This window comes from Carassius auratus, linkage group LG48F, assembly GCF_003368295.1.
Source record: "Carassius auratus strain Wakin linkage group LG48F, ASM336829v1, whole genome shotgun sequence".
Taxonomy (NCBI): domain Eukaryota; kingdom Metazoa; phylum Chordata; class Actinopteri; order Cypriniformes; family Cyprinidae; genus Carassius; species Carassius auratus.
Genome location: NC_039300.1, coordinates 1488462 through 1516195, shown reverse-complemented (window position 1 = coordinate 1516195; position 27734 = coordinate 1488462). Strand labels below are relative to the sequence as shown.

General features: G+C 40.4%; 2 protein-coding genes across 3 annotated transcripts in view; both read right to left on the bottom strand.

The window, feature by feature from the left end:
- Positions 1 to 180: 180 nt before the first annotated feature.
- On the bottom strand, positions 181 to 7824 carry LOC113068649 (T-complex protein 1 subunit alpha). Its single transcript, XM_026241444.1, has 12 exons — positions 7752 to 7824; positions 6739 to 6824; positions 6461 to 6589; positions 6214 to 6311; positions 6027 to 6137; positions 4151 to 4332; positions 3940 to 4066; positions 3290 to 3465; positions 3045 to 3168; positions 1885 to 2077; positions 867 to 1030; positions 181 to 616 (listed from the first exon to the last, which is right to left on the bottom strand). Exons 1-12 carry the CDS (start codon positions 7822 to 7824, stop codon positions 403 to 405), a joined length of 1677 nt encoding a protein of 558 aa, XP_026097229.1. The 3' UTR covers positions 181 to 402.
- Positions 7825 to 10455: 2631 nt separating this feature from the next.
- Positions 10456 to 27734, bottom strand: part of LOC113068648 (pleckstrin homology domain-containing family G member 1-like) — a 43104-nt gene continuing 25825 nt past the window's right edge. For both annotated transcript variants that reach the window (XM_026241443.1, XM_026241442.1), the window contains exons 4-18: positions 27154 to 27223; positions 21848 to 21894; positions 19483 to 19633; positions 19219 to 19350; positions 18562 to 18744; positions 17696 to 17791; positions 16792 to 16878; positions 16127 to 16160; positions 15940 to 16026; positions 15806 to 15844; positions 15671 to 15693; positions 15409 to 15579; positions 15051 to 15170; positions 13093 to 14944; positions 10456 to 12978 (exon numbers count right to left, since the gene is read on the bottom strand). In XM_026241443.1, coding sequence (XP_026097228.1) covers positions 11987 to 12978; positions 13093 to 14944; positions 15051 to 15170; positions 15409 to 15579; positions 15671 to 15693; positions 15806 to 15844; positions 15940 to 16026; positions 16127 to 16160; positions 16792 to 16878; positions 17696 to 17791; positions 18562 to 18744; positions 19219 to 19350; positions 19483 to 19633; positions 21848 to 21894; positions 27154 to 27223 — 4084 coding nt within the window. In that variant the 3' untranslated portion in view covers positions 10456 to 11986. The remainder of the gene's footprint in view (positions 12979 to 13092; positions 14945 to 15050; positions 15171 to 15408; positions 15580 to 15670; positions 15694 to 15805; positions 15845 to 15939; positions 16027 to 16126; positions 16161 to 16791; positions 16879 to 17695; positions 17792 to 18561; positions 18745 to 19218; positions 19351 to 19482; positions 19634 to 21847; positions 21895 to 27153; positions 27224 to 27734) is intronic.

The following is a 27734-nucleotide window of genomic DNA, read 5'->3' as shown; positions in this document are numbered from 1 at the left end:
TACCAGGCTGTAAACATTTGTTTCTCCTGTAAAGTTGGGCATATTACAATGGGGAGTCATTGGGATTGACTCCTATTGGAGCCAGCCTCAAGATTGAGGCCAGTCGATGATTGTTTTAGTCACTTCTGTGTTGGTTTCAGAGAGAGAATTTTTCTTTTCACAAAACATTACAGACAAAAATCCTTTTAACACCATTCTGGTTTATTGTCTTTGAAATGGCAGAAAAAGGAGCATTTGTTACATTACACATGACAACCAAGTCATGTTAAAAGCAAAACATAAGTAACGTAAACAAAGTGCACATTCTACACTAAAGGCTCATCAGTTGGATCCACATATAAATATAAAGGCTTGAGTGGAGCGACACAAGACCAGCCAATTAAAGATGTGATGCAGCTGGACTTATCCCTCCAGAGATCCTGATTGGACAGCATCCTGGTAGGAGGGCCCGCCCTCTTTCTGGTCAGGGAAGAGCTTGATGAGATCATCGATTCGAAGGATGGTGATGGCTGCCTCAGTGGCAAACTTCAGACTCTTGGTTTTAACCATCGTGGGTTCATACACTCCTGCCTGCTTGTTGTCTCTTGGCTTTCCATTTAGCAGGTCCAACCCGATCCTAACAACACACACACAAACAGATTCAAACGGAGGAATCCAAACTGCATTGGCTCTCAGTTTGATCCATAATATGCCACAATGACACTCCAAATCTACAAAATATATTCTAAGGCCATTTGAGGGAAATAAGCTACCACCTTATTTCTAAACCCCACAGTTTTTACTCCTGATCGTATGTTTGTCTGCTGTCAGCGCAGTCATATTTCTAGGAGCTGAAGAGTGTGTGATGAGAAGAGAGCAACACTAACCATTTGAGGTTCTTGCGTTCAGGGTTGACCTGAGCCTCATTGTGGAAGGCTCTGAGTTTGGCCACCAGGTCGGTGGAGTCTTGAGCGGCGTTGACTGCCAGAGATTTAGGAATGACGAGCAGAGAGCGAGCAAATTCAGCAATAGCCAGCTGCTCACGGGAACCCTACGTCAAACACACAACCGATTCAAAGGATTATTAGTACACACAAAATTGTTAAAAAGCACAATTACTGAATATCAAACAGTGCAACCATTTTCCCTTTTATTCCCCATTAATTTTCTCTATAATCATTATAAAATATTCAGTAAGAGCTAAGAACCAAACCAGCTCTGAGGAATGCAGAACTTTGTAAAATGCTATATTAAGTATGCTATAGTGTAGAACAGAAATTATTCAAAGTTGTTTAAAATACTGGAACACTCGAAAAACAGAATCCGCTCTAATTGCTGTTTCTATGGCAACACAGACCATCCTGATTGGTGGGATTTTTCAGGATTGTATAGTATAACCCATCATTGAGAATTCAACACTAAAAATAGATTTTCTTTTAAATGAAAAAGCTGAAATCACACAGATGTACAGACTCATTGACCTCAGAAAGTTCAGATCTATGATCGTGAACCCTGCCCTGCACAGACTAACTGATCACACTGCAGACGTAGTGAGAGTTAATAATGTTTGTTCTGAGCAGGATGGACGCAGCTGTCAGCAGAGCTGTGGATCTGTCCCTTCCCCACTCAAGACTGTCACTGTCTCCCACGCGTATAACTGCACACGCCATCACACAGGCACGGCAGCAATTATAATGGGAGTGTGCATGCTTCAATCACACACAATACAGTAATATTCAAGAAACTAGTCTCAACTTTATTCTGACAATAAAAGCCTGCCTGTCTTTGTTTCCATATTTTATACATTAGCTATAAATTACCAGTTATATAATCGTGACGACTATGCACTGAACAAAAGCACAAGTAAGACATCAAGACAACAGCTGTGAAAGTTTGGGTGCTCACCATGCTTGTGGCGTAGTTCTCCAGATAAATGGACAGTGCAGCCTCGACAGCGCCTCCTCCTGGTACCACAGATTTGGACTCCAGCACCCTCTTGACCACACACAGGGCGTCATGCAGAGAGCGCTCCATTTCATCACACATGAAGTCATTCGCCCCACGCAAGACGATAGAGGCAGACGTGCGTGCCTTGGTGCTGAGAGACAAAGAGAGAAATTAAAAAAGGCATTAAAAAAATTAAGTTTTTTCCAATGCAAAACACTGTCTGCTACAAAGGTTAACAGCTAAATGTATTCGTTTTCAGAATGCAAGTATTTCTTTTTTTTTTTTAATAATTGATCAGTTGTAGGCAAATTGGACATTACTGATCTGGGGTGCGTTTCCCAAAAGCATCGTATGCATCGTATGGTCGCAAGTTCCACTGAACTCTATCGGTAATGACACAACTTCTGACCACAGAATGTTTTCTGTCTCCTCTCATTAACAATCTGTCCTCGTTAGGCACAGTTAGGGTGTTCTCATATTATTATCCCCCGCAGGCCTGCACTCACACTTGCACCAAACTTTCCGCGCTTTGGGGGTCAAACACACTCGGGCGCACCTCAAAACAAAAGTTTAATTGTATAAAGTAATTTTTAATTACACAAATGAATTGAGTTTCACTTAAAATTGGTCTAGGCATGGTGTTTTCATTAAATGATTATAACAAAAGATACTAGGATTTATTTTTATTATTCTTGTTCTGTATCATTTTATTTGAGTTTTTAATTAGTTTGATGTAATTTATAATTCATCTATTAAGGTTCTATCTATCTGTTAAGGTTAAATCTGATTGTTTTTGTGGAACTAAATTAGAGAAACTATTTGATTTAGGAGAACTGAAATACATTTCTAATGTTTGTTAACATTTCATTTTATTTATTGATGTTTTACATTATTTCTACACAAAGTACTTTAAAAAACTTTTTTTCTTCAATGCAGTTTAGACCCTGAGCAACTTATCTTCCAGAAAACAACAGATAATGTGCTGAATTAAGTCTACTCCGGTAAATGGATGATTTATCAGCTCTGGAAGAGCCAGATACGAGGTGATTTACAGAAATGATCAGGCATGAATTTTTGTTTCTACAGGTTCTGTGGAGAGAAGAGGAAGATGCTCTCACTTCTTGATGAGGATGAGCTCGTCGTCACACACTCGGTCCTGCACCACCTCCTCAGCCTGACCCAGCATGGTCACCTCAAACGTCTCCTCTCCCTCCAGGTTAGACAGAGACGAGCACACCGTGGCTGTAGGGGAAAAACCAAAACATTGCTCATTAAAACTAAGACAGAGAATAAATGACCTCTGTATTTCAGGAACGGAAGGCCTAGCTCTAGGTGTAGACTAAAGCATGTGCAGTCAGCTGACCCCCAGTAGCTTTGGCGATGCGTTTGAGGTCCCTCTTGAGCACCCTCCTCACAGCCATGGCTCCGACATCTACAAAGTACTTCAGACACATGTCATCAATGCCCCCGGTGGTCAGAATCACATTCGCTCCCGACGCCAGGATCTTCTGAATGCGCTCCTTCGTGATGTCTGACTCCCTGAGAAACAGATCCAGAACGGATCATCAATACTGAATAATGAGCAAAACTATACTACATACAATACTGCATACAAACAGCAAAGAATAAAGGCCTAATACATTACCTAAGGTAAGTCTTATATAACACAGGCCAGCAAGTTAAATAAAATGTTAAAACAAACGTTGTTAAGACAATGACTGTTTGAGTTTTAAAACAATGTGAGTCTACAGCTGCTATTGTAACGAACAACTTTGATCGCCAGACAAACCTTATTCTGTTTGTTGTCCCTTTCATCGTCTTACTGACCCCAAACTTTTGGTAGGTACATATTGTTGTACCGCCCAAAGGTAAAACAGAGACACGAGTGTATCTGTGTGTTAGAGAGGCTTTGGGCAGACAATGCTTTATCCCACGCGTATAACTACACACACCACAGATGTGTGGCAGCAATGTAAATGGGACATGTCCTTCTTCATGTGTGCTTGACCTCACCTCTGTCTGATCTGGTCCAGTTTCTCCGGATCACTGATGACCACCTGAACACCCAGTTTCATCTTGGTTTTCTGCAGGCTGAAGTCCAGACAGGCTATCTTGGCATTGGACACACGCTTCACCATTCCTGAACAAACACAAACATGACCAACACACCCATGCTAACTCACTACACAAATGTCAGAAACAAGCTCGACGTGTGTGAACGGACCTTGAGATCCGACAGTGCAGTTCAGAGCGTATCCGTTGACCAGGAAACTCTCCTTCTGGCTGCGTCCGTGAGCCTTCAGCACATTCACAGAGTTGATGGGATAGCGAGCAACACCTTTACCATCAACAAACTTCACAGCCAGGGCAGCGTCCACCACCATATTAGCAAAAAAATCTGAATCACTGACAGAACGTCAAGGAGCAACACCATTTCAAATTAGTCAGGCCACGCCCACCTCACTTTAGTTGATTTCAAACTCTGAAAAGAAATGCAGACTCTCCACAACACTTTGTTATGCTATGATCACTCAAGTAACCCTATTATACCATTTACAATATTGTCTTTCATTCAGTGTACTGTAGCTGTATTACGAATATAAACTACAAAGTTGTAAAGCCAACAGTGCAAAATGAAGTTATTGTCTCCCAAAAGAACCTGTGTCCTACGCCGTTAAAGTAAATTATTTTTTTTACTTCCGAAAGATAAGGCTATTAAGAGTCAGTGGTTAAAATGTATTTTCCACTGTACCACAGCAGTACAACCCCAATCTTTTCTGTGTTCTCGTCATTTTACTGACAACTGCTTCTGTAATCTCACGATTCAAAAAACACTTGCTCTTGAAAGATGAGCTCAGTTTCCAGTTTATTTGGACCAGTTTATTTCCTTTCAAGCGTTCAAAATACAGAACTATTGCAATAGGCGCTTATCATATCCGCTGGACGCGGTTGACCAATCACAACAGACTGGGCCAGCTGACCAATCAGAGCAGAGCAGGCTCACAGACAGGAGGGGTTTAGAGACTGAATCTCAGAACTACTTCAAACTAATCGTTTCAGAATCGCTGGAAAATGAAGTGATATTAAATGCATATTTTGAGACAATGCAAGCATTTTTTGACTTTGCAAGCATGGAAACCTATTGTAGGAGACTCTTAGAAATGGCATAATGGGGCACTTAAAAAAAGTATTTTTTTTAAAATGTTGTAACAGAATATAATTCCAGATACTTCCATTACAGTCATATAATTAATGTATTTGAAATGCTTATTATAAAACATAAAATAATGTTATATTATGTTAATACTAAGTTCTATTCACCAAAGAGCCATAGCATTATGTCCACTGTAGTCTAGAGCAATGAGTGCGCTTGGAAACTGAATGGTGCAGATCACAGAGCAGTATATACACCACCTGAGGACCAGCTGTTCAGTGTCAGAATGAAGGAAGCTGCTGATTTATCAGAGTTTGATAAAGGACAAATTGTGACGTCACATGTCCTGTGCAGTCGATGACACCGCCAGACCCAACAACGCATGAAATGGGCCCAAAATCATCTAGACTGGACCGTGGTTGATTAGAAGAAAGTGGCCTGGTCTGACAAATCACGATTCCTGGTGCATCACATCCAAGGCCCAGCAGGGTTGCACTGATTACCAACAGAGACTATGGCACTGTTGGGGTTAAGCTGGGGCCGATGTCTTCTTGGGACACTCTAGGCCCCATTATCCCAATAGCACAATCCCTCACAGCTGTCAGTTATCTGAACATCATTGAGGACCAAGTGCACCTATTCAGGCTGGTGTTCCCCGCCAATGATGGCCGTTACCAACAGGATAAACGCTGTGCAACACTGCCAGAATCATCAACGAGTGGTTCGGTTCGAGGAATTGAATTTCTGTTAATGCCTCGGCCTCCAAATTCACCCGACATGAACCCAACTGAATCAGAATGGTAGCAGTTACCCCAGATTACCCATCAGCACCTCATCGAATCACTGTGTGGCCACTGTGGGCTAATGGAGGTCCTTCGGTTATTAGATAGGTGTCCTAATGTAACGGCTCTCTCACACACATCAAACAGCAGCACACAGAGGATACACTCCAATAATCTTGGAGGACATGGAGGTCTTGGCAGCATTGATGAGACACTCTCTGCCCAAGTCATCAGTGCTGATGGTCAGGTTCTCATTGATGTATCTGACTGCCTCCCTGTGGACCAGAGAAAACCAGCTTCATTTGAGTGTCTTGCTCAGTGGTGTTGAAACACACCAGAAGTGACTCTTACTTGCAGGCCAGTCTGTATCCACTGATGATGGAGGTGGGGTGGATCTTCTGTTTGACCAGCTCATCTGCACTCTTCAGCAGCTCGGCGGCGATGATCACCTGCAGACACACGGAGATGAGTGCTCTCCTGCACGTCCTGTAGTTCACTGTATCCCGATAGACTGATGCTGTATAGATGGTACTGTAACAGTTGGGTAATTGGAAAAACTATAACAGGAAATGCTTATCCAAAGCATCAAAAGTCTCACCACTGATGTTGTGCCATCTCCAACCTCCTTGTCCTGCAGCTCTGCTAGCTCACAGAGGACCTTAGCCGCTGGGTGCTCCACCTCCAGCAGCTTCAGGATGGTGGCTCCATCATTGGTGATGGTCACGTCCTGAAATACAGATCCAAAGCATGAGAAAACAAACCGGAGAGGAACATCTACACTGACTTTGGTCTGTACAACTCTAATGTTTCCCATCTAGTGTATAAGAGCGGAGCATCACGGGCCACTGTGACAGGAGGAAAAATGTTTGCACTTACTCCGATGTCATCCACCAACATCTTGTCCAGTCCGACGGGACCGAGAGAGCTCTTCACGATATTAGCGATGGATGCGGCAGCCATGACTGCAAAGCAACAAATACAATGAATCTGAACGTTTCTCTCTTCAGCAAGATTTTGTATGCCATTGTTCTGCTTTCTTCTTTCTCACACAGAAAACATCTTTGTACTCCACTGCACTGCTTTTCAATAGTTTTTCTATGTAAACGTGCACTACATGGGTGTGCCCTCAAGTCATTAGATGTTTTTTTGTGCTTAACACACTGCGTCCAGTTTGTGCAGTAGATTTATTTAAATCTGAATGTTAAAAGTTCATATTGCTCATGTTTTAATGTGTAAAAGTATAAAAGTGGGTAAAGTACTCGTAATAGGTAAATTCCATTATCCAAAAGTTCAGTTTAGAAGTATCGGCGACACTGGCCACTAAAAGTATCGGTATCTAAAATAAAATAAGTAGTATCGCCCATCCCTAAGAAGAGCCCGTCACGACAGCACACGGACTCGACGGTCACCGAGCGGGGCGTGAACGCGCTGCTGAACCGGGCGTGAACGCGCTGCAGCAGCACACTAAAGCAGAAGGTAATGACATATATGTGTGCAGACATGCAGGAATTAGATATATTCCTATCACATTACCGTACTATGAGGTGCAAGCCAGGATTTTTAAACCTTTTTTAAAATGTTTTAAATATGCGTTCATCCGTCCGCCTGTAACATTCGCATTCAGTATCAGACACGGACAGCGACCGACGGCCCGTCAGTGTACCGTTACCGAACAGCCTGCAGACCGGATGAACTAGAGTATTACCGACTACGGGACACAATGCTCAAGGCCGATGAAGTAACGTTAATAGTGAACACTGACTGCTGAGTCGCACGTGCTGCTCGAGACACCGGTCACCGCGATCTTCCGCTCAACCGTCCCCGCGCGCGACCTGTTCCCCGCGTCCCTCTGGTTTATTGAGGACCAGCACGAGCGCATCCAGACTCACCGTTTTGAGTCCTGACGGACTCGCCGGTCGTCCTCTGGCCGAGCACGTTTAACGGACCCTCCATCATGGACATGTTGGATGGAGAGAAGAATGGACGCGCGCGAGGGCTTATGGGTAGCGTGTGAGCGGGAGGGGCGCGCGCGGAAGCTCCAGATCAGTCCAGAAGATCAGCTTTTAGTTCACACTCAAACACACACACGAGCCACTGAACCGATCCACAGACTGCACTCTACACACTGATATTCATAAAGAGCTCGAAAAACACGCAGATTAATCCACAGACTGAAAGAGCAATCAAAACTACATTTCCCTGTTTGGATCTAGCACTCATTCGATGGTTTTCCTCAAGACAGTTATTAAGATTGAGCGACATCTGGTGGCCCTGCGTCCCAATGCTCGTCGATCCGTCATAAGTAGCATGAAAAGAGTATGCCAAAAGGCCCCGGATGGTCTGCTATTTCAGGTCGCACTCATCCTCAAGGGCCTTCAGAACGGAACTGACTCATTTAGTATCATTCATGACTTTGTGAGGACTAAATGCATAAAGTATAATTCAAGTTATTCGACTTGTCCAGTATTTGGACCACTATATTAGATTTTTCTTTCATGGTTTACGTCATGTCAAAATATACAACACATATACAAAAATTCATACTTTACTATAGGTATAGGGACCCACTGGCAAATACAAATACAAATACCAATGTTAAAAAAAACTACAAATATGGTGGATGTGCGCAACCTAGTAGAAATAAATAATGTGATGTTAATGAAATAATAATTGCATATAGTCAAAGCTAAAGGTGGTCCAACAAAACATTTTTTTTAGACAGGCAGTGTAAAGTCGAGTCCAGCATATGCCAAACACTTTCAGTGGGGTAAAGCTCAGGACTCTGGTGCATGGGCAATCTTTCACAATTTGAGCCTGGGGATATAAATCCATAATACAATTTGATTATTGTTTAGTGACATGAAATTCCCTCAACAGCAACAACAACAACAACAACAACCACAAAATGTTTAGTATAAGAGTAGGCAAGCCTTACTGTCACATCATCCCGCTCTGTCTCATTATTACACGCACCCTGTCACTCTAAACTGGCCTGTCAATCATCCTGTCACAGTTAACATCCTCTACATTCCATTCAATTTAACTTCCTTCGCTATTAGAGAAAAGAAGCAAGTTGATCTGCCAGCCATGGATTTTTATGTTGAGAACTCTGCTCATATATTATTATTATTTTGCATAACGATGCATTTAAAAGTTAAGGGGGGGGGGGGGGTGAAATGCTTATTTTAACTCAATATCCTGTTAATCTTGAGTACCTATAGAGTAGTACTGCATCCTTCATAACTCCAAAAAGTCTTTAGTTTTATTATATTTATAAGAGAAAGATAGTCTGTACCGATTTTTCCCAGAAAAAACACGCCCGGCTGGAGGCGTGACGTGTGGGCGGAGCTAAAGAATCACGAGCGCCAGTAGGCTTTTGAGTTGAGAGCATGTGGAAACTGTGACATTACCGTGAGGAAAAAACCATCAACCAAAACAAACCATGTCTAACAGTCAGATTCAGCGTTTATTTATGATCCAGATCCAGAGGCTGAAACTGAACGAAAGCAGCAGCAACAACGACTGGCTCCGAACGGGCTCGAACCAGGGTCTCTGGCATGGGGACAAGGAGGCAGAGATATTTAAAGCAGTTTTACTCACCGCCTGCGGTTCCAACACACGATCGTGACCCTTTTTCGTTGGGATTGCATCATCCTTAAGAAATAAACGATGTGGAAATCCGGCGTCAAACTGGGCCTTGTTTGTAAAACAAGCATCTTCGAAATGCAGTTTTTTTTGGTAATCTGTGCAGGGTTGTCTTGCCCTGGCAACCAAAAACACACTCCTTTTGTGACATTTCGCGACGCTCTCGCTCTGATCAGTGAAGTCTGTTGTGCTCTCAGTGCTCTGCTCTACGGGAGCGCGCGCTCTTCCGGCAGAAGTGCCTTAGGACCCATATAAGGAAATCCATACTCGAAAAAAAACTTTCCAAAACTTGTGACAAACCGGAAGGAGTATTTTGGGAACAAAAATACTCCTTCAAACGCACAACTTAATTTTTGAAACTTTGTCAATGTTTAGCATGGGAATCCAACTCTTTAACAGTGTAAAAAACTCAGTATGCATGAAATAGCATTTCACCCCCCCCTTTAATGGCCAAACGGATGTTTATAAATCTTCACATTTTTGTGCAGATAAAAAAAAAACGTATGTGGCATTAAATATTTTTTTACCTGATTAAATGTTGATTATTAGTAATTCAAAACCACTCCATTAAAACGTCTCTAGCTGTTTTTATACAGTCTGTGGTCTCTTCCATCATAGTTTTGCCTATTTCCCATTCATTTCCAATTGCACATTGTGTGTGTGTGTGTGTGTTCATATAGCAAGTGTCACAAAAGTCCAAGATTCATATGTGATGAATTAAATTTAAAACATATTTTTTCCAGTCTAAAATTAAGATAGTGTAAGCTTTCTCCCTTAATTGAATACAAATTTTATAAAAAAGTTGTGTTGGGTCTCAATCTTATATCCTAACATTTCCAAATGACACCTTCGTTTGCATGTTAAAAAAGCGACTAAATAAAACATAATATAAACTAATACTTTACTTTGTGGTGGCAAAACTGAAAGCAAGAGCAGTTTGTTTTAATTTAATGTTTATTTGTTCCCTATCATATAGACCAGTTACAACTACAAAAAAACAAAACAAAACAAAAAAACCTTAAATTAAAATCATGAAATCATAAAATCATGAAATTGTACATCTTTACAAACAGAATGTTCAAAAAGAAAGAAAGTGCAAAAGTAACAATTCCAATGAATAGTCCCCATCAGTGAAACAGAAATGTACAACTAAATAAAAATGAAAGAAAAAAAAGTATATAAACATACTTCATTCAAAGCTTCCATCAATATTTAAATTCAGTCTAAATTAAATCTTTGGGATGAAAGACAGTGTGTAGTTTGAAGGCAAAGACAAGGTGGGGACAACCAATGATGAAAACATTAGACACTAAAGAATTAAATGATCAGATAACACGGTATTGAACTAATTTACATCCAATTACAGTACATTTTTGACACCTCAAACTCCTCAGTCTCCATCATGGTCCCTGAACACAATCAGATAAACCTAAAATTAACCTATAAATTACATTGTCCTTTTTTGCCAATTACATTTACTAACCGTGGTCCTGACATGATGCTAAGCAAAAATTAAATCTAAAAACTGTTTAGTAGTTGTATGCCATAATTACTGATAATATGCTAATGTCTGAGGCGTGGTTGACTGTAGCTAGGACTTTAGCAAAACCTGATTACATTTTTAAATATACTTATAACTTTCCAGTCTGATAAATCTATATCTATATCTAATGTACAGCATAATAAAATATATATATATGGATTCCATGTATTCTTGGACTCGAAAAAAATGTGGCATGCAAATATTACAGATTACACACTGAATGTTCACTGGCTGATATAAGCATAGTTTCCTGTAGATGCAGCCACCTACACAACCATATTGACTAACTTCTACACAACTAAACGGAAAATGTTCAATTATTGTATTAAGGAACTGTCAAAATGTTTACATTGAAATGATGGCAGATTATTTAATTAACATCACTAGTCATGTGTGCCTTGTGTGGCTTATCTTAAAGCATGTATGGCAACTTTTATGTACATGCACTGGAATATTATAACCAGTAGTTTGATAATATTGTAACAGATTCAGAGAGAAATACATATAAGTTGTGCCTGTAAATCAAGCCTATGTAGCCAGTGTGTTTCTTTCATTTCATAAACATTTCTTTTCTTAAAACTTAGAATCAACATCTGACATGTACATTAAAAGTTCTGTGATATAATTATTGGCTCTTCATATTAAGGAAAAAGAGTGTACAGTGTTCCACTTCGATCTATAACTATACCATGTTTCACTGAATTCAAGTGGTGTAGAGATGAGTTAAGTAATGCTGAATCCATTATTTACAAATCATATGTTGCGAAGTGCATTTAGCTCTGTAAAGTACAATGAATTAGAATTAAAATGTTGTATGTCTTGTGCTTTGTGTTGTGTCTTTAAATTGTGTAACGTTCCATGTGGAAATTTAGTTTGTTGTGTCTCATTTCTTCCTTTGTGGTAAGTATGTGACATGTTGTCCGTCTTTGCTGCTTCCTATGCTAAACTGCTTGAGCTGAGACACTGTAACTTTTCCCTCAGTGACTGGACAATAGTAGGCTCATTCACATCTTGCTGGCTGCAGTCCGGATCATTCCACAGATATCCCTGCAGAGCCATCTCTGGGTTAGGGGAAACCTGCTGTCCTTTTACAAGGGTTTGCATGCTGCCTTTAGGTGGGTTACAGTTCTTTACTGTAGTTCCTGACAGACTGTGCGGCTGAGCCGTCTGCTTCTGCTCCTCACCCTCATCCTCAGAACGAATCTCTGCATAGTCATCGTCATCATCTCCAGTGTCTTTAAAGTTGGCCAGATAATTCTCAGTGGCACTTTGCGCGTTCAGTGGCACCTTCTTGTTGAGCACCAGTATTTGCTTTGAGTCCCGCAGTGTGATATCGCACGGCGCTGAGAGGTCTGAAGTCCCCTGGACGGGGCAATCTGGGAGGCTGCGCTGCCGTGGCATGTGTGTCCTTGATTCGTTTCCTTTGACCTCCCACACCTGATTACTTGGACCCCTGCCATTCTCTTTTCTGGTCTGGTCTATCAGTGAAGATGAGGACTGGCAGCGATCGTAGGGTGACACCTTGGTGTTGCGTGGGCTAATTGAACTGTAAATGTGATCAGAGTCATCTTTAATTGGTGTCACACAAGCACTCCAACGCTTGGGTGGAGTACTCGGCGTAGGAGGGAGGTTCTTCAAAGCAGGAGTAGAACTCGCAGGTGCCAGTCCTCTCTGTGGGGTTGAAGTGCATACTGTTGTTTCCGCTGGCCAAGACACAAAATCAGCAAGTTCTTCATTACTGTAAGTGCAGTTCATCCAGTCAGACTCTTGGGTAGAGCTCTCAGATAGGGAAGGGGAGGATTTGGTGCTGGAGAAAAGCGGATGGGGGCCGGCAATACTGATAGAAGACTTCAGCATTGGTGTAGTGGTTGGAGAACCTTTGAAAACCACCTGTTCATACAGATGAGAGTACTCTGCTATTCTCGCACCTATGCAAAAGAAAAGAATTATTTCATAGACCAATATATCATATGGTTAATCTTTATGAATAACACATTGTAGAACAAAGAAAAAATTACATTAGCCATACAAGTGTGTCTTACCTATTGCCGTGCCACCTTGTTTCTTCTCTTCCAGTATGGCTGCCAGGTCTTTCTGTTTGCCTAGCCTTAGCTTAGCACAACTGGGTTCATGGTCCATGCTCTTCATCTTCAGTAACTGGTTGGTCTTTTTGATCTTCTGACTGTACTGCCTAGCCATGAGGAACACTCTGTTCTTGGCCCGCTCCCCAAGGTCAAGAAACTGGTCCCCAGCTTCCACACTCAGCAGCATATTAGAGTCCATGCTACTAAACAGGGTCTGGAGCTCAGAGTCCTTTGGTGAAGGGATATCCTCATCGTCCATCTTGAAGCTTCCACTGCTTAATCTTGCAAGTTTATTGCGGATGCTCTTCACTGTACCAGGTTGGGGCACGGGGGTAGGAGGGAGTGGAAGGGAAGGTGCTGCAGGAGAAGACGCTTCGTCTTTTTCATCCAACCTAGTTTCTACAATCTCAGGAATGTTGAAGATAGGGATCTGGGGAGCTGGAGACAGGTTAGAGGCTGGTGGGATGGGTGACCCAGACTCAGCACAAACAGGGACCACTTTTAAGGGTAATGTACATGGAGAATCATTTGTCTTTTGTGTAGAATTGGCTTTCTTACTTGGAGATTCCTGTGCTTTGCATTGGGAATCACTAGCTCTTCGTTGCAGCTTATTTTCTTTACTCGGGGAGTTATGTGTTTTTCTTGGAGAATCTTGTGCTTTGTGTGGGGTATCATGTACTTTTTTGGGAGAGTCCTGTGTTTTGCATGCAGCATCCGTTCTGCTTACAGGAAATGCAGCTGGAAGTCTGTCTGGCTTCTTTTCATTGTTCCGGATGTAGTTTTCCAAATCCGTCCAGATCTCATCCACTTGCTCTAATGTATGATCAGATGTGGAAATCTGAGATGATTCGGTTTCTGAAACTGCATGAGAAGGAATGTGAGGCTGTTCAACCAGTGTCTTATTTGTAGGACAGGGTTTTTCCTCAGATGCAAACCCTCCTAAAATCTGGCTAGCCACGAGGTCTACTTCAGATGTCTGCAAACTGTCTGGTTTGCCCTGATCCACCTCAGCTGCAAGGACTGGGTGTTCTTGGAAGACAACGGTATCATAGACATCCTCCTCATCCTCAACAATTTGCAGTTCACATGTCTCAAGTGGCTCCCCGCCTTGAGCAGAAGACCTATTGCTCTCACATGAACTCTCGGTTTCAGTCGGAGTTATTATAACTTGTGGTGCTGTCCTAGACTTGACCTCTGATACCTCAGAGTCTCCATGGTTAACTTGATCCTTGCGGATAAGCCCCATGGCCTGAAGCTCCTCATAACTAATGTTGTCATAAACATTCTCGATATCATCAATTGTTAACTGCTCGGCAGAAGATGACCCTGAGATTTCATTGCTTGAAGACTCAGTCTGGTTGGTTGTCTCTTCGTCTTGTAGGGTTTGCTTGGTAGGGCTTTGTTGATCACTTTGGTTTTCTCCAACACTGTTGGCCCTGCGAAGTATTCTGCTCCTGCTTGTGGGGAGGTCTAGCCGTGATGTTTTAGTTTGTTCAACATGCCAGCTACAGGGTCTTTCTGGGTGGTCAGCAGTCTCATGGTCACTCTCAGCATCATGACTCCTTGCATCATTCTCCGCTGGCAGGAACATCTGATAAATATCTTCATCATCATCAATTTGAAAACTCTTTTGACGAGTTGGAAACATATTCCTCCGGACTCGATGGTCTGTCCATATGTTGCGGAAGGAAGGTTCCTCTCCAGTTCGCAGCATGTTAGCGCAGCGCTCATCTCTGTCTCCTTCTGGAGGCGCAGTAACCCGAAGGATAGGGGGCGTGATCACCTTATTTTGCAGGGACTCTTTAGCAGTCTGAATGAAAGAAATGAATAATCCCATTTCCCATTCATAAGATACAAAATAATTATTTTGTGTGTGAAATGTCCTAGCCATATTATGTATCGCATTTTGTCCTTACCTGGAGGTCTGCATGAGTAAGGTTGTGGTTTCTCCACTGGTCAATGCTGTCCACGGACACTTGTTGGTTCAGTCTTTTCCGGCTGCCCTTCCCTAGTACTCTCAGCTTGCCCCCAGAACTCTGATCATGCAAAGGTTGACTTTAGAACACTTTAGTTGACTTAGAACATTAATCATAGTTAATCGAACTTGAATATACATAGATATAATATACATATAATAATTCATTTTTGTTTTTTTTGGCATCACTGTGTTAGCATGTCAGATCCTTAACCCAAAACTAGCTAGCTTGTTTGTTGCAACTTTGACTGACCACTAAGTAATTAATAATATGATTAAAATAAAACATCAAATCTTACCAGACCAGTATCATCCTCATCATCAGCGTCCTGTGGATGTGGCTCGTCGTCAACATCACTGTGGTCACCAGGGTCCAGAGATTCCTGGGATTCGCTAACAAGGCTACGGGATCGGCCAATAGTACCCAAATGGGCAACAGGTGACAGCAGAGTGACTCCCAAACCAGAACGCTGTGAGCAAATACATACGTTTTACTTAATTTCTCATCAGATTTGTATATGGGATTAATGCTTTCGTGTTATGGGTTATGGTTTTCTTTACCTTTTGAATATCTGGACTGGATACTACAGCAACAACAAGGAAGAGAGAAAAATTGCCACAGGGATTAAAAGATTCATATTGTTTGCAGGCATATATTTTGTTTCATTTATTATTTTTCATACAAGTGGTACTTACTTATATGTTTAGAGTTTTTCAACAACTTAGATAAGGGCTCTGATGAAACAGCAAGACAGGCAGAGAGACAAAAAGAATGAGTAAAGAGATGATCAATGAAAATCAGTGTTTGTTGTATTTGCTGTGGGTCTCACCTGTCTTCCTGCGTACTCTCCGAGGTGAAGGACCCTCTTTAGAGTTCACTCTCTTGTCATCAGAGTTGAAGTTAAAACTTGGGTGGTCTGAAAAAGGTTAAGAATAGTGTTGGAAATCTAGTCTTTGTGAACACAATGTAAATATAGTGCTGTATAGCTTTGAGTTCGAAGTTAAAGTAATGCTTACTCGCGGTGTCCATCTCCAGAATGGCCTGCTTAGCCTGTAAAAACAGAAGGAATCTTCCTCAAACAGTTCCTTGAAGTTTTATTTGTTTACCATGCATGACAGTATTTGATGCACTACCATGAATGTGTATGCATATTGTATTGTTATGCAATATTAATTATGAATTGAACTATTAAAATAAAAGGGGGTTAGTTATTTTATTACAGTAATGAGAATTTCAGTGGTTGATGAAAAATGTCAAAATGCAAATTGTGATTGCAATGTCACATAAGCTTAATTTTTCTTAATTCTTTTTTTCTCCCTTTTTTTAAATGAGGCAAAAAATATATTCAGACATATGTAATGTGAATTAAAAGGTAAATAGATGCACATAGAAGAAAAACAAATTCAAGACCTTTAAAATATTTAAACCATTTAAATGAGCTTATAAATGAGTAAACACAAATAAGCATCCTTTTTATGTAAAAAAAAAAAAAATTAGATAAAGTGGTATCTAGGTGGCGCTATGTCTTCACTTCTGTAAGCACAGACATTTCTGCTCCACCTCCAAGCTCTTTCACATGAACTACTTTCACATGAACTACTTTACACACAGTTGAGTGTGAATAGCCAGATTTGGCTATAGAAGTACAGTTAGGACAATGTGTGTATGTGCACATTCTAACCTTGGCCGGTATTTTGGCAGGATGGTTTTCAAGGATCAGCCGTTTTAGATGCAGGACCCACATTCTCTTGTCCTGTTGAGACTTTGCCTAAAAGTGGATTGGAGGCATATCAGCACAATCTGCAAGTTTAAGATCATTTACCGACACACCTTTGAAACTACCGTGACCAAGTCATCCAGCTATCAAAAAGCAACAAAACCAAACATCAAAATAATAATAAAAAAAACCCACTTTCATCAATTGGGTGAACGTCAGCACGATCAGTAACTAACACACACAGAAGTGGTGGACTGGAACTGCTACTCAGCAGTGACGCATTTATACACGGTTCATTTCAGAGACAGTAAAACCCAACATCCTGCTGTGAGTGTTCATAATTCAGGCTAAATCTCTACACTCTTAATACTTTAATGCGACAGGGAAAATTTGCCCATAAATGGATAGATTGATGCATGGATAGATGGATGTTTTTACCCTGTGATGTTATGAAATCAAGGAGAACATATGACCGGGGATGTATTAGCTGCTGAGATAACTGAGCCATTCAATAAACAGGAGATGAGGTGATTTACAGGTGTTCAGTCCTCTGAGGCACATCATGTTTAGGATTGCTTGGCTGAGGTTCAACACAAAGGTCAGGTGTACCAACACCGGTTTTAGGCAAGACTCATACCATCACTTGCACACACACTTGTGTGCATATATTCATACACGCTGAAGCCTGTAGGTGAAGGGGTGTGGTTTTACTAGGGTAAAGTTCAAGGAAAATGTCTGTCCGTCAGAAGCCTGGCCTCAGGCTTGACATTCCACTTTGTGTTTAACACAACCTGCTGATCTTTGGTTACATGCAGTGTGTGTGTGTGTGTGTGTGTGTGAGAGAGAGAGAAATAGTTTGAAACAGTACCTGCACTGTGTGTTGAAGTTTGGGGTTCTTGTAGTGAAACACGCTGAAACTCAGAGGCTCTTTAGGAATGACTTCGACCAACATAAGATTACAGCACTGCAAAAATAAAGAGATGGGAGGAGAAATAGATTATAGATTAGAATAAGGAGCTCAGTCATTTACACTTTCAAGTATTTTAATGAAACATGACAATTTACACATCTGTGTCAGAAAAAAAAATTGTACGTTTAGGACTATAAACGCTTGTCACTAAGGCAGTGTCCTCAAAGGCACAAAATTGTACGTTTAGGACTATAAACGCTTGTCACTAAGGCAGTGTCCTCAAAGGCACAATTTTGTAACCTGCTTTACCCCCAGAGATTGAATATTAGTAACTTTGAGTAGAAAAATGTACCCTTGAGGTAGTAATATGGTACTATTATGAACCACAATTAACGCAGAATAAGGTACAATGGTGTCTCTTTGAGGGCACTGCCCCGTTACAAGCTGCTGTACACCAAGGTACAGTCTTTGCACCTGTTTTTTTTTTTTATTATTTTTTTTTATTATTATTGATTCCACATATTTACCCCTGTAGATCTGTTTCCACAATGTACAATTTGGGTTCAAACTACAGATTTGCATTATAATTAAGAATATTATCTGGAGCTGTTTACTACAGTAGCTGCATAATGACCCATCTGCGCCTTCAAATTTTCCACCAAACAGAATGTCGCTTGTATTTGCCATAGATACATTGCAAGAGAAGCAAAGAATGCAAACTGCTCTCTGATGGTCATATTTCAGAAACAAGCATCAATGAGGAATGCATTATGACCATCTGGTGAGGGCCAGCAGGGGAAACTAGTAGTTAAACGGACTCTCACCAGGATATGGGCTTTGTAGGTGTAAGTCTCCTCGCGTTTCTTGGTGATCAGCAGAACTTTGTCGAACAGGAAGAGTGTTCTTTCATTTTTGGCTCTCTGGATACGGAATGTTCCCTCAAGAACCAGCTCGCCGTAGCCAATCAGATCCGGCCCGTTCCAGTTAGTCAGCAAACTCTGAATCTCCTGAAAGAGAGAAGGTGTGAGCCGGAGAGGAGGAGCAGCACTCTTCACAGGTCACTGGTTGGGAATGACGTTTATGTCTGAAGAATCTCAAACATAATATTCCATTATCTGTAACCACACATCCATACAGAAGCATGCACTCTAATTCTCAATGTTTGATCGACTGGACTACAGGCTTGTGTGTTGCTGTCATAGTAGATCAGGAGTGTGCAATTATGCACCATCCTCATGCAGTATTTATTTCCAATTTGTACCACCACATCTGCCTGGAGGTTTAGTGATCCTGAAGACCCTGATTAGGTGTTTAATGAAGGTTAACTCTGCAGTAGGATCATCCTCCAGGAAGAGAATTGGACACTGTTGTAGACCTTTTTCTACATGACCTCCTTTTTACAACGCTGATTTCCCAGAAGCATCACAAGGCAAATGCATCACGTGTGTGTGTGTGTGTGTGTGTGTATAAGGTTCACAAACCTGCAGTCTAACTGCATGCTCGTGTTTTCTCTTCATGTCATTGATGTGCCAGGCAACCCTCTGCATAGTGTCTATGGCCTCCTGGATCACGTCGTACATCTCCGAGTCCTTCTCCAGATGAGTGGCGATCTCCTGTGAAACACCAGCACATCTCTGACCTCAGATCATTGTGTGTGTGTGTGTGTGTGTGTCTAGTGCAGTCTCTGTGTACAGGTGTCCCATGTGTGTGTTTAGGAAGGCCACTCTGGGTGTGTTTGTACTAACATGCAGTAGTAGATGATACTTCAGGATCCTCTGGACAGGTTTAAGCAGGTAGGAGCCGAGAGGAAGGGAGTGTTTAAGACTTTCCTGGCGCTCTCGCAGAAACTTTGCCACTGTTTTGTTCCGCATACACTCTGTTAAGACAGCAACGGACCTGCAGATGCACACAAACACGTGTTATCAAGAAAGGATGTTTATTTTATATCCACTCAGACTGCGACAGATATGCACAATATAAACCTGTCACACACATACTATTGATTCTGTATCTCTCTATGATGAATTTGTTCAGACTACAATCAAAATTACATATACAATGGCCAAAAAAGCACTTAAGTGCACTTAAACATATCTCAATGTCACTACATTATATATCAAAATACCAAAGTAAATGTTCTCTGCATTTTCTCAAAACTAACTGGAGCTGTTTAGTGGATGTAGGGGAAGTCAGTTCCTCTCTCATTCACGCAGGTGTCCTAGCAGACTAATCATAGGTGTAGTTGATGGCATGGGATCCAGTGTTTTACAATCTGTCACAATGCCTTTTTCTGCATTTTGTGTAGTTAATATAGTTTGTTACTTGTGCAGTAACAAACAAAGCAGAATGTGTTAAGACATTTGTTTGTTTAATAATGGCACAGATACAAGTAAATTAACTACCACAAACCATGGCATATTCATTAAAATAATCTTCCCCCTCTTTAGTCGATCTGACAGCACTATTTTAACACCAAAAGAGGGTTTGTGCTGGCGCAAGGTGATAGTAAACCTGGCCCTTGGTTTGATACTTTATCTACTAAAGTGACATTCAGACATTTTTTAATAAAAATTTACTCTCTCTCTCTTTTTCTTTAACAGGTTTGGAACAACATGAGGGTGAGTAACTGATGACAGAATGTTAATATTTGGGGGATCAAGTGTCCAGATATTTTTGGGGGCTAATGTACTTTATATTATTGCTTACATAAATAAATAAATGCACGCACTCACACACACACACACACACACACACACACACACACACACACACACAACAAAAGCGCATGTATGCACGGTTGGGAGAGTAAGGTCGGGCCCTTCTGTTAAAACACAGATTTTACAGTTTATTGGATCTGGTGCCACGCCTCACAAAGCACTGGGACAGATAGACGTGTGAGTGTGTGTGTGTGTGTGTGTGTGTGCACACATTCCAGCATCCTGCGCACAGACTTCACATTGTCCCGATGGGAAATATGAGCCGAGTATCACTGAGATACAGCTATTGCTTTCAGGAGTGTTACTGTATGTGTGTGTGAGCGTGCCATATGACCTTGGTTAGGGTCAACAGCTGTGTGAGGGTGTGGAGAGAGGGACCCTGTGGCCCAGACATGAATCCATTCACACACACACACACACACACACACACACACACACCATGCAGCATCTGATGAATCTATACTGTCAGGTCACTTTTAATTTCTCCTAGCTTCAAATGTAGGACTGGTGATAGCACGTGCTGCCTCAAAGTGTGTGTGTGTGTTTAAAAAGAAACTGTGGGTGTGGGTGGTATTTTGCTAGGGAAAGGTGTTGTATGTCAGTGCTTTTGTTGAAGTCTGTCATATTTCAGGCTCATGAATAGATTTAAATCTCTGCACATATACATGCACCCAAAGGCAAACACAGCTGACACATATTCACAATAATCTCCTGTAACCTTTATTCAAGACCTCAGCACTGTTCAGTCCCTAAAACACTGACTTCATCTCTAATTCTCACCTCTACATGTACTCAAAACAAATGTCTGTGAAGCTGACCCAGTGAAGCTGTTTCAAAGGAACGCTGAAAACTGCGGCTCACAGTTTAGAGGAAAATACAGAATGTAGACTTTGTAATCATCAATTGGATTTGTTTAAAAATATATAACAAATAATAATCTGTGTTTTTCATTAATTAGTCGGATCATTTGCTTTACTTTATTTATTCGTACCATAACTTTATCTGTAGGCCTATGTCATAAAAAAAAAAGACTGGTAATGTACTATTCAGTTCTTTATTGTAAAAATGTCTTAAAGTGTGAAAGGTTACTTTTTTACATGTAATAAACAAAGGGGCAGACTGGACACATGACAGAGAAAGATGGAGAGAGAGCCAGGCAGGGGGTTTCCCTCGGGGGGGATATACAGGAACAGACCCCTAGACTCCAGTGGTGTTACACACATGCACACACACAACATATGATATGAACACACACTCTCACAAGTCTCACACACACACACACTACAGGCATCTGAGACGGCCGTCTGATAAAGCTCTATATTGAGAGACAGATGGTGACATACAAACCACAGGAAATAAACTACAACCACAAACCACAGGAAGTATTCCTTACCTTGGATAATTTGTGCAGTACTGCGTGTAGATGTGGAAGTCTTCACTCTGAAGGACAATCAGAAAAACTGAGTTAGTTACTCAAAGGAAGACGTGTTTGCGTTGGGGTCAACCAAAGGTCCCCACAGGGAAATAACTAGATTAACAGCAATATCATAATGAAAAGTAATGCAGAAAGTTGTGTGAGGGTAAAGGAATACATGTACAGGACAAGTTACATGCCTACATTTCTGGGGAAATCATAGCCTAATGGTTAGAAATTTGTACTAGTAAACCAAAGGTTGCAGGTTTGAGTCTTGTGCTGTCAGGAATTGTAGTTGGGGGAGTGAATGTACAGCGCTCTCTCCTCCTTCAATAACACGACTGAGACATGACACTGAACCCCAACTGTTCCCCGGGCTGCCCACTGCTCCGTGTGTGTGATCACAGTGTGTGTGTGTGTGTGTGTGTGTGTGTGTGTGTGTGTGTGTGAACTGCTGTGTGTGTGCACTTCGGATGGGTTAAATACAGAGCACGAATTCGGAGTATGGGTCACCATACTTGGCTGAATGTCATGTCACTTTTACTTAATACTTAATTCATCAAAAAAACTAAAAGAAAAACTTCATCCTCATGTTTTTACAAACCTATAAGATACACATATAGAACACATCAAATATTATAAACAGAAGCTCAATGAAATGTTCTTGTTGAGCAGGAACCAATATGGCTTATTCTTGCATGCCAATGCAAGATGTAGTGAGTTTGGATCTTGTGTGTAAAGCAAGTATGGTTGAGATTTCATTTACTATATTTGATGTGCTCTATGTATGTACATTGATTAATATTTAAAAATGAGACATCATTCACTTGAAGAATGCATGCTTCTGGAGGGAGCATAAGTCTGAACTAGCGGGTTTTTTTTTTTTATATTGGTGCAATTACATATTCCAACAATATAAATGGAAATGGCGTATTAAGATGCACTTAAAGGTGCTGTAGGGAACTTTTGTAAAAAAAATATTTTTTACATATTTGTTAAACCTGTCATTATGTCCTGACAGTAGAATATGAGACAGATAATCTGTGAAAAAATCAAGCTCCTCTGGCTCCTCCCAGTGTCCTATTGCCATTTGCAGAAAGTCATCCGCTCCTGGTAAAAAACAGCCAATCAGAGCTGCGGTCCGTAACTTTGTTTGTGTTCAAAATGTAGAAAAATGTATATAATAAGCGAGTACACCATGAATCCATTTTCCAAGCCGTGTTTTTAGCTTGTCCTGAATCACTAGGGTGCACCTATAATAACTGTTTATATTCGGACTATTTTAGATTGCTTCGGGGGTACCGCGGCCGAGTAACCCAGTACCTTTGTGATTCTTCATAGACATAAACAGAGAGAAGTAGTTCCGGCTACGATGTTCTTCCACAAGACGCAAGCAGTTCTGTTTATTAACCGCTAGAGCGTCAAAAGTTACCTACCGCAGCTTTAACTAGATAAAATGCTAACTGCATTTAATATGAATTATAACTATATGACATTTTAATTTAATTGCAATTAACATGCAATTACTGTCAAACATTACATTCAGTTTGTATATATATATATATATATATATAAATATATATATATATATATATATATATATATATATATATATATATATATTAGGGGTATAACGATACGCGTATTCGTATTGAACCGTTCGGTACGAGGCTTTCGGTTCGGTATGCGGTACGCATTAAGTACCGAACGGTTCGTTGGACTAATTAATTATATTTGAATTTTTTTTTTTAAATATAATGATATGCGTTCAACAAGGTAGCCCAGTAACCCAAACAACGTAACAGGCAACGCCCCTGACACTCCCGAAGAAGAAAAAAACACCATCTTATATGTTTATGTTAGGCTGCTCAGCAGGCGCTCGCTCACTCAGTACGCGCTGAAGGCTCGTTGCAAAATAGCCAATGCATTTAACAGACTAGAAATGAGAAGATCCTCCAATAACCAACAGGTCTGGTGTTTGGGTGCACTTTGGATTCCCTGTAAGCTATAATGGTGATGGCAAGAGAGTGGTGGATAAAAACAACAACGGTATGTCGCATCTGCTACATGACACCAGCGGGAATACAAAAAAAACAAAACAAAAAAACACGAGCGGGAATTCTTGAAACATGTCATTTACGCCGACATCACCTTATTGTGTCAGTATCTGGGAAAAGACGAAAAAAAGGAGAAACATACACGCAACAAACTATACCCACAGCATTTAGGCAAACATTTCCAACGGATTCAAACAGCTCAAAAGACATCACCGCAGCGATTGGTAGGCTTCATTTACGTTATAGCCGCGGATATGAGACATTACTATTTACCATTCATTCTATCATCACATCACCATTTTCATTTTTTTTAATAAGCAGCTGTTTTTGTTTTATACAGTATGCTGCTAAGAAAACACCACAGAAGATGGGTAAGGATTGGAATAGCTCCATCATTGTTCAATGTAAAAAAAACATACTTTGTTAGTTTTAATAAATCAAATTTTTTTTAAAAATCAAGGAAATTTATCTGCCAAATTTTTCATTTTGCGGTATCTAAAACGTACCGAACCATACCGAACCGAACAGTGACACCAGTGTATCGTATCGAACCGAACCGTGAATTTTGTGAACCGTTACACCCCTAATATATATATATATATATTAGTATATATATTATATATTAAGTATTTTATTTCAGTAATTACTCATTTTTAATGTATGCTAAAGTGGACTTCTTTTTCACAAGGGTATGTCCACATTTATATAGCTATAGTTTAGAGTGTGTATGTCTGTTGGCCACATAAAGAGACAGACTTGCTCTGAAAGGTCACATCAGGATGGTGCGCAACAGAAAAAGTCTCACATTGCCTGCACACACACACACACACACACACACACACACACAGCGGTTGCAGTGACTGTAATAAGATACCTGATGTTGTGTTTACAGTAATGGTAGTTTGGTATTTTTGCTCTCTCTCATTCCACCTATATGAACATCAAAGCACTTGGAAAGTACAGAGGGTCTGAGTATCAAAGAGCCATTTATCCTCTTCCTCTAATATCTCGGCTGCCCCCCACATCTACCCCCTCTCTCTCTCCATAAACACACACACACAGGTAGCCTTATTAATGAAGGTGTCCTTTCATAAATGCTGTGACCCAAACACACACACAAACACACTGAGTGGTAGCTTCTCCATGGGAAATGTTTAATTAAAGAGCAGCATACTCTCTCGTTGTTTAAAAGCCGGAACCTCAACCAGATGTGTGCTTACTGTTTGATAATGCATGTATAAATGCATGTATAGATGTGAACAAAAACATTTAGCACTTATCACATGTCCTCCTATATTAAAATGAATGGACACTTTGTTTTTCTGACAGATCTGTTAGCATATCATGCACTTTGGTGCAAATGAAACGTTGTATTGAATGATTAGCCTCGGGACAAGTTGTGCCAATGCTGCGTAATATCCTTCTGTCTCAACCGAAGAGCTGCAAACAGCAGGTGGATCATTTCTATTCTCAGAGAAACACATTGAGTCAGCATTTGTCCTTAACAGAGAGGAAGAGAAAGGCAGTGTTCTCAGGAAAGCTTCGATAGTAATCAGATGTAATAAAACCGCTCAGTCTTACTGGAATCCTGCAGCCCCTTTGTGTTTTTATACTACAGAACTGGCACACACACACACGCACACACCCACAAAAATAAAATACAAAATAAAAACTGAAAATATAAAATAAAAGCTAAATAAAATAACAATACAAAAAGCTATAATAATATAAAAATCATACTAAAATAGCACAGGTATAGTTTAGACCAGTGGTTTTCAACCTGTGGGTCGCGGTGGTATTGCAGGTGGGCCGCCAATTACTATTATAATTATTAAATAATAACATCGTTAATATATGTAAAAATGTCTAAGTCATAACATAATAACATTGTTTCATATATATAATTAAATAACAAAAATTATATTAAACTGTTACTATGCTTCCACTATTCGAGCTCGCTGATTGGTTTAAGAATAAACCACCAATTTATCTTAGATATTTTTGCTGCATATGCTACAGAACAACAGCAGTTGTGCCAATCGGTTATTGACTGTTCATTGCCAGGTCATTGAGTACAGACACTTAACAATCTAGCGTCTGAGTACTAAGTTATTATGTGTTGAAAAAGGTTGAGAACCACTGGTTTAGACTATAAATTCAGACTGAATGAGCCACCTGAGATGAATTGGTTTTGTTGTCTTCCTTACTTGTAAGCTGCTTTTGAAAAAAAAGTGTAAATACAATATTTAAAATATAAATAAAAAATATACATATAATATATGTTCTAAGATTAGTTAATTATCTTTATCTATATATTATAACTTTATCTAGAATATCAAGTACATGTGGCAGATATTAAAATATTGCGCTACAGCTACAGACAAGCCCTAACCCAATTTATTAATTTACCCACATTTATTCAATGAATAATTCAGTTGAAATAATGGAATGCTATTTTATTTAATGAACCCTTTTACCTTTGAGGACAGATTTTGATATTTTTGGGTCTCTTTTTTTTTTTTTTTTTTTTTGTCCAATGTAAACATAAACATATTTAGATTTCCCTCTTATGCTCTTTTAACTATTGCTGCTGATAAATATCATGTTTTAATGTTCTTATCTCAAGTTCGTCAGCAAATAATGAGAAACACTGAACAGAAAGTGTGTGTCTGTATGTAAGCAAGTGTGTGAGCGTGTGTATGAGAGCTGGGTAGAAGAGGAAGACCGGAAAGCAAACGCTTGGAGGAAACTATCAATGTGTTTGAATCGAAGCACCTCTCTCTGTTTTCTCAAATAAAGCTCTGTTTCACGCTCAGGGCTGGCTTTATATGAGCTCTTGTAAGCCACAGTCATTTGCACTGTGTAAATTGTCAGCCCCCTGCTAACAGCACATTAGCACAACAATCCCCTGAACAAAACAAAGCTATTATCACACGACACCACAGGACAGAAACCCACACAAACCAGCTGCTGGTGATCAGAGCGTGTGTTCAAACATGAATCTACAGAGACACTTGAAGCTAATTCTGACACGTAGCAGGCATAATAGAGTTGATCTTTTGTGTGTGACCATCATTTCTCCATTTGTGTTTCACAGATGAAAGGCCTACGTGATGACCTGAAGGTGAGTACATTATCATCAGATTTTCATTTTTGAGGGAGATTTGTCAGTGCTGAAAAAACAAACAATAAAATCAACAAATCAAGAAGACAACATGAGAGTTTTACCTTGGCTACGAAACACTTTGCAATGGCAACTGGGTTGGCGTTACACTTCTCCAGGTCATGAAGCAGATCACTGAAACACAGAATGATTAAAGATCATTACTCACATCCATTAAAGGCCTGAGCCGTTACGAAACTATTCACATTGTCTTGCAGCTCTGAGCTGCATTGTGTGCCATGTTCTGTGAGGAAAGAGCCACTTCCATGAATTGAGCAGCACTGTGAGTGCATGTGTGGTCACTTCAGCACTGTGTGTGTGTGTGTGTGTGTGTGTGTGTGTGTGTGTGTGGGCTGAATCTGGAGTGAGTCTGGCAAAATGTGCAGGTGTGTGTGTGGTCTGGAACGAGAGGAACTGAGGAAAGAGAGAAAGACAGTCTAAAACAGAAGAGCTTTCCTCATCAAGGCATTAAGCACAGTTTATCTGTCTTCTCTGTCCTTTGCTCTGTCATTTTTCTTAAAAAATATTTAGTGGTCGACCTCATAAGGTCAAACTTAATGTTATATAAGCTTTTTCTTTTCATTATTTGTATTAATATGTAGCAAAACAATTTAAATAAATATTTAGCTTTGTGTAATATTCTGCC

Coding starts and splice junctions, on each gene's coding strand:
- LOC113068649 (XM_026241444.1), bottom strand. CDS start 7,824: ATGTCCATGATGGAGGGTCCGTTAAACGTGCTCGGCCAGAGGACGACC. Junction 3,169..3,289: donor CATCGCCAAAGCTACTGGGG/GTCAGCTGACTG, acceptor TTTCCCCTACAG/CCACGGTGTGCTCGTCTCTG. Junction 2,078..3,044: donor GAGCTCATCCTCATCAAGAA/GTGAGAGCATCT, acceptor TTTGTCTCTCAG/CACCAAGGCACGCACGTCTG.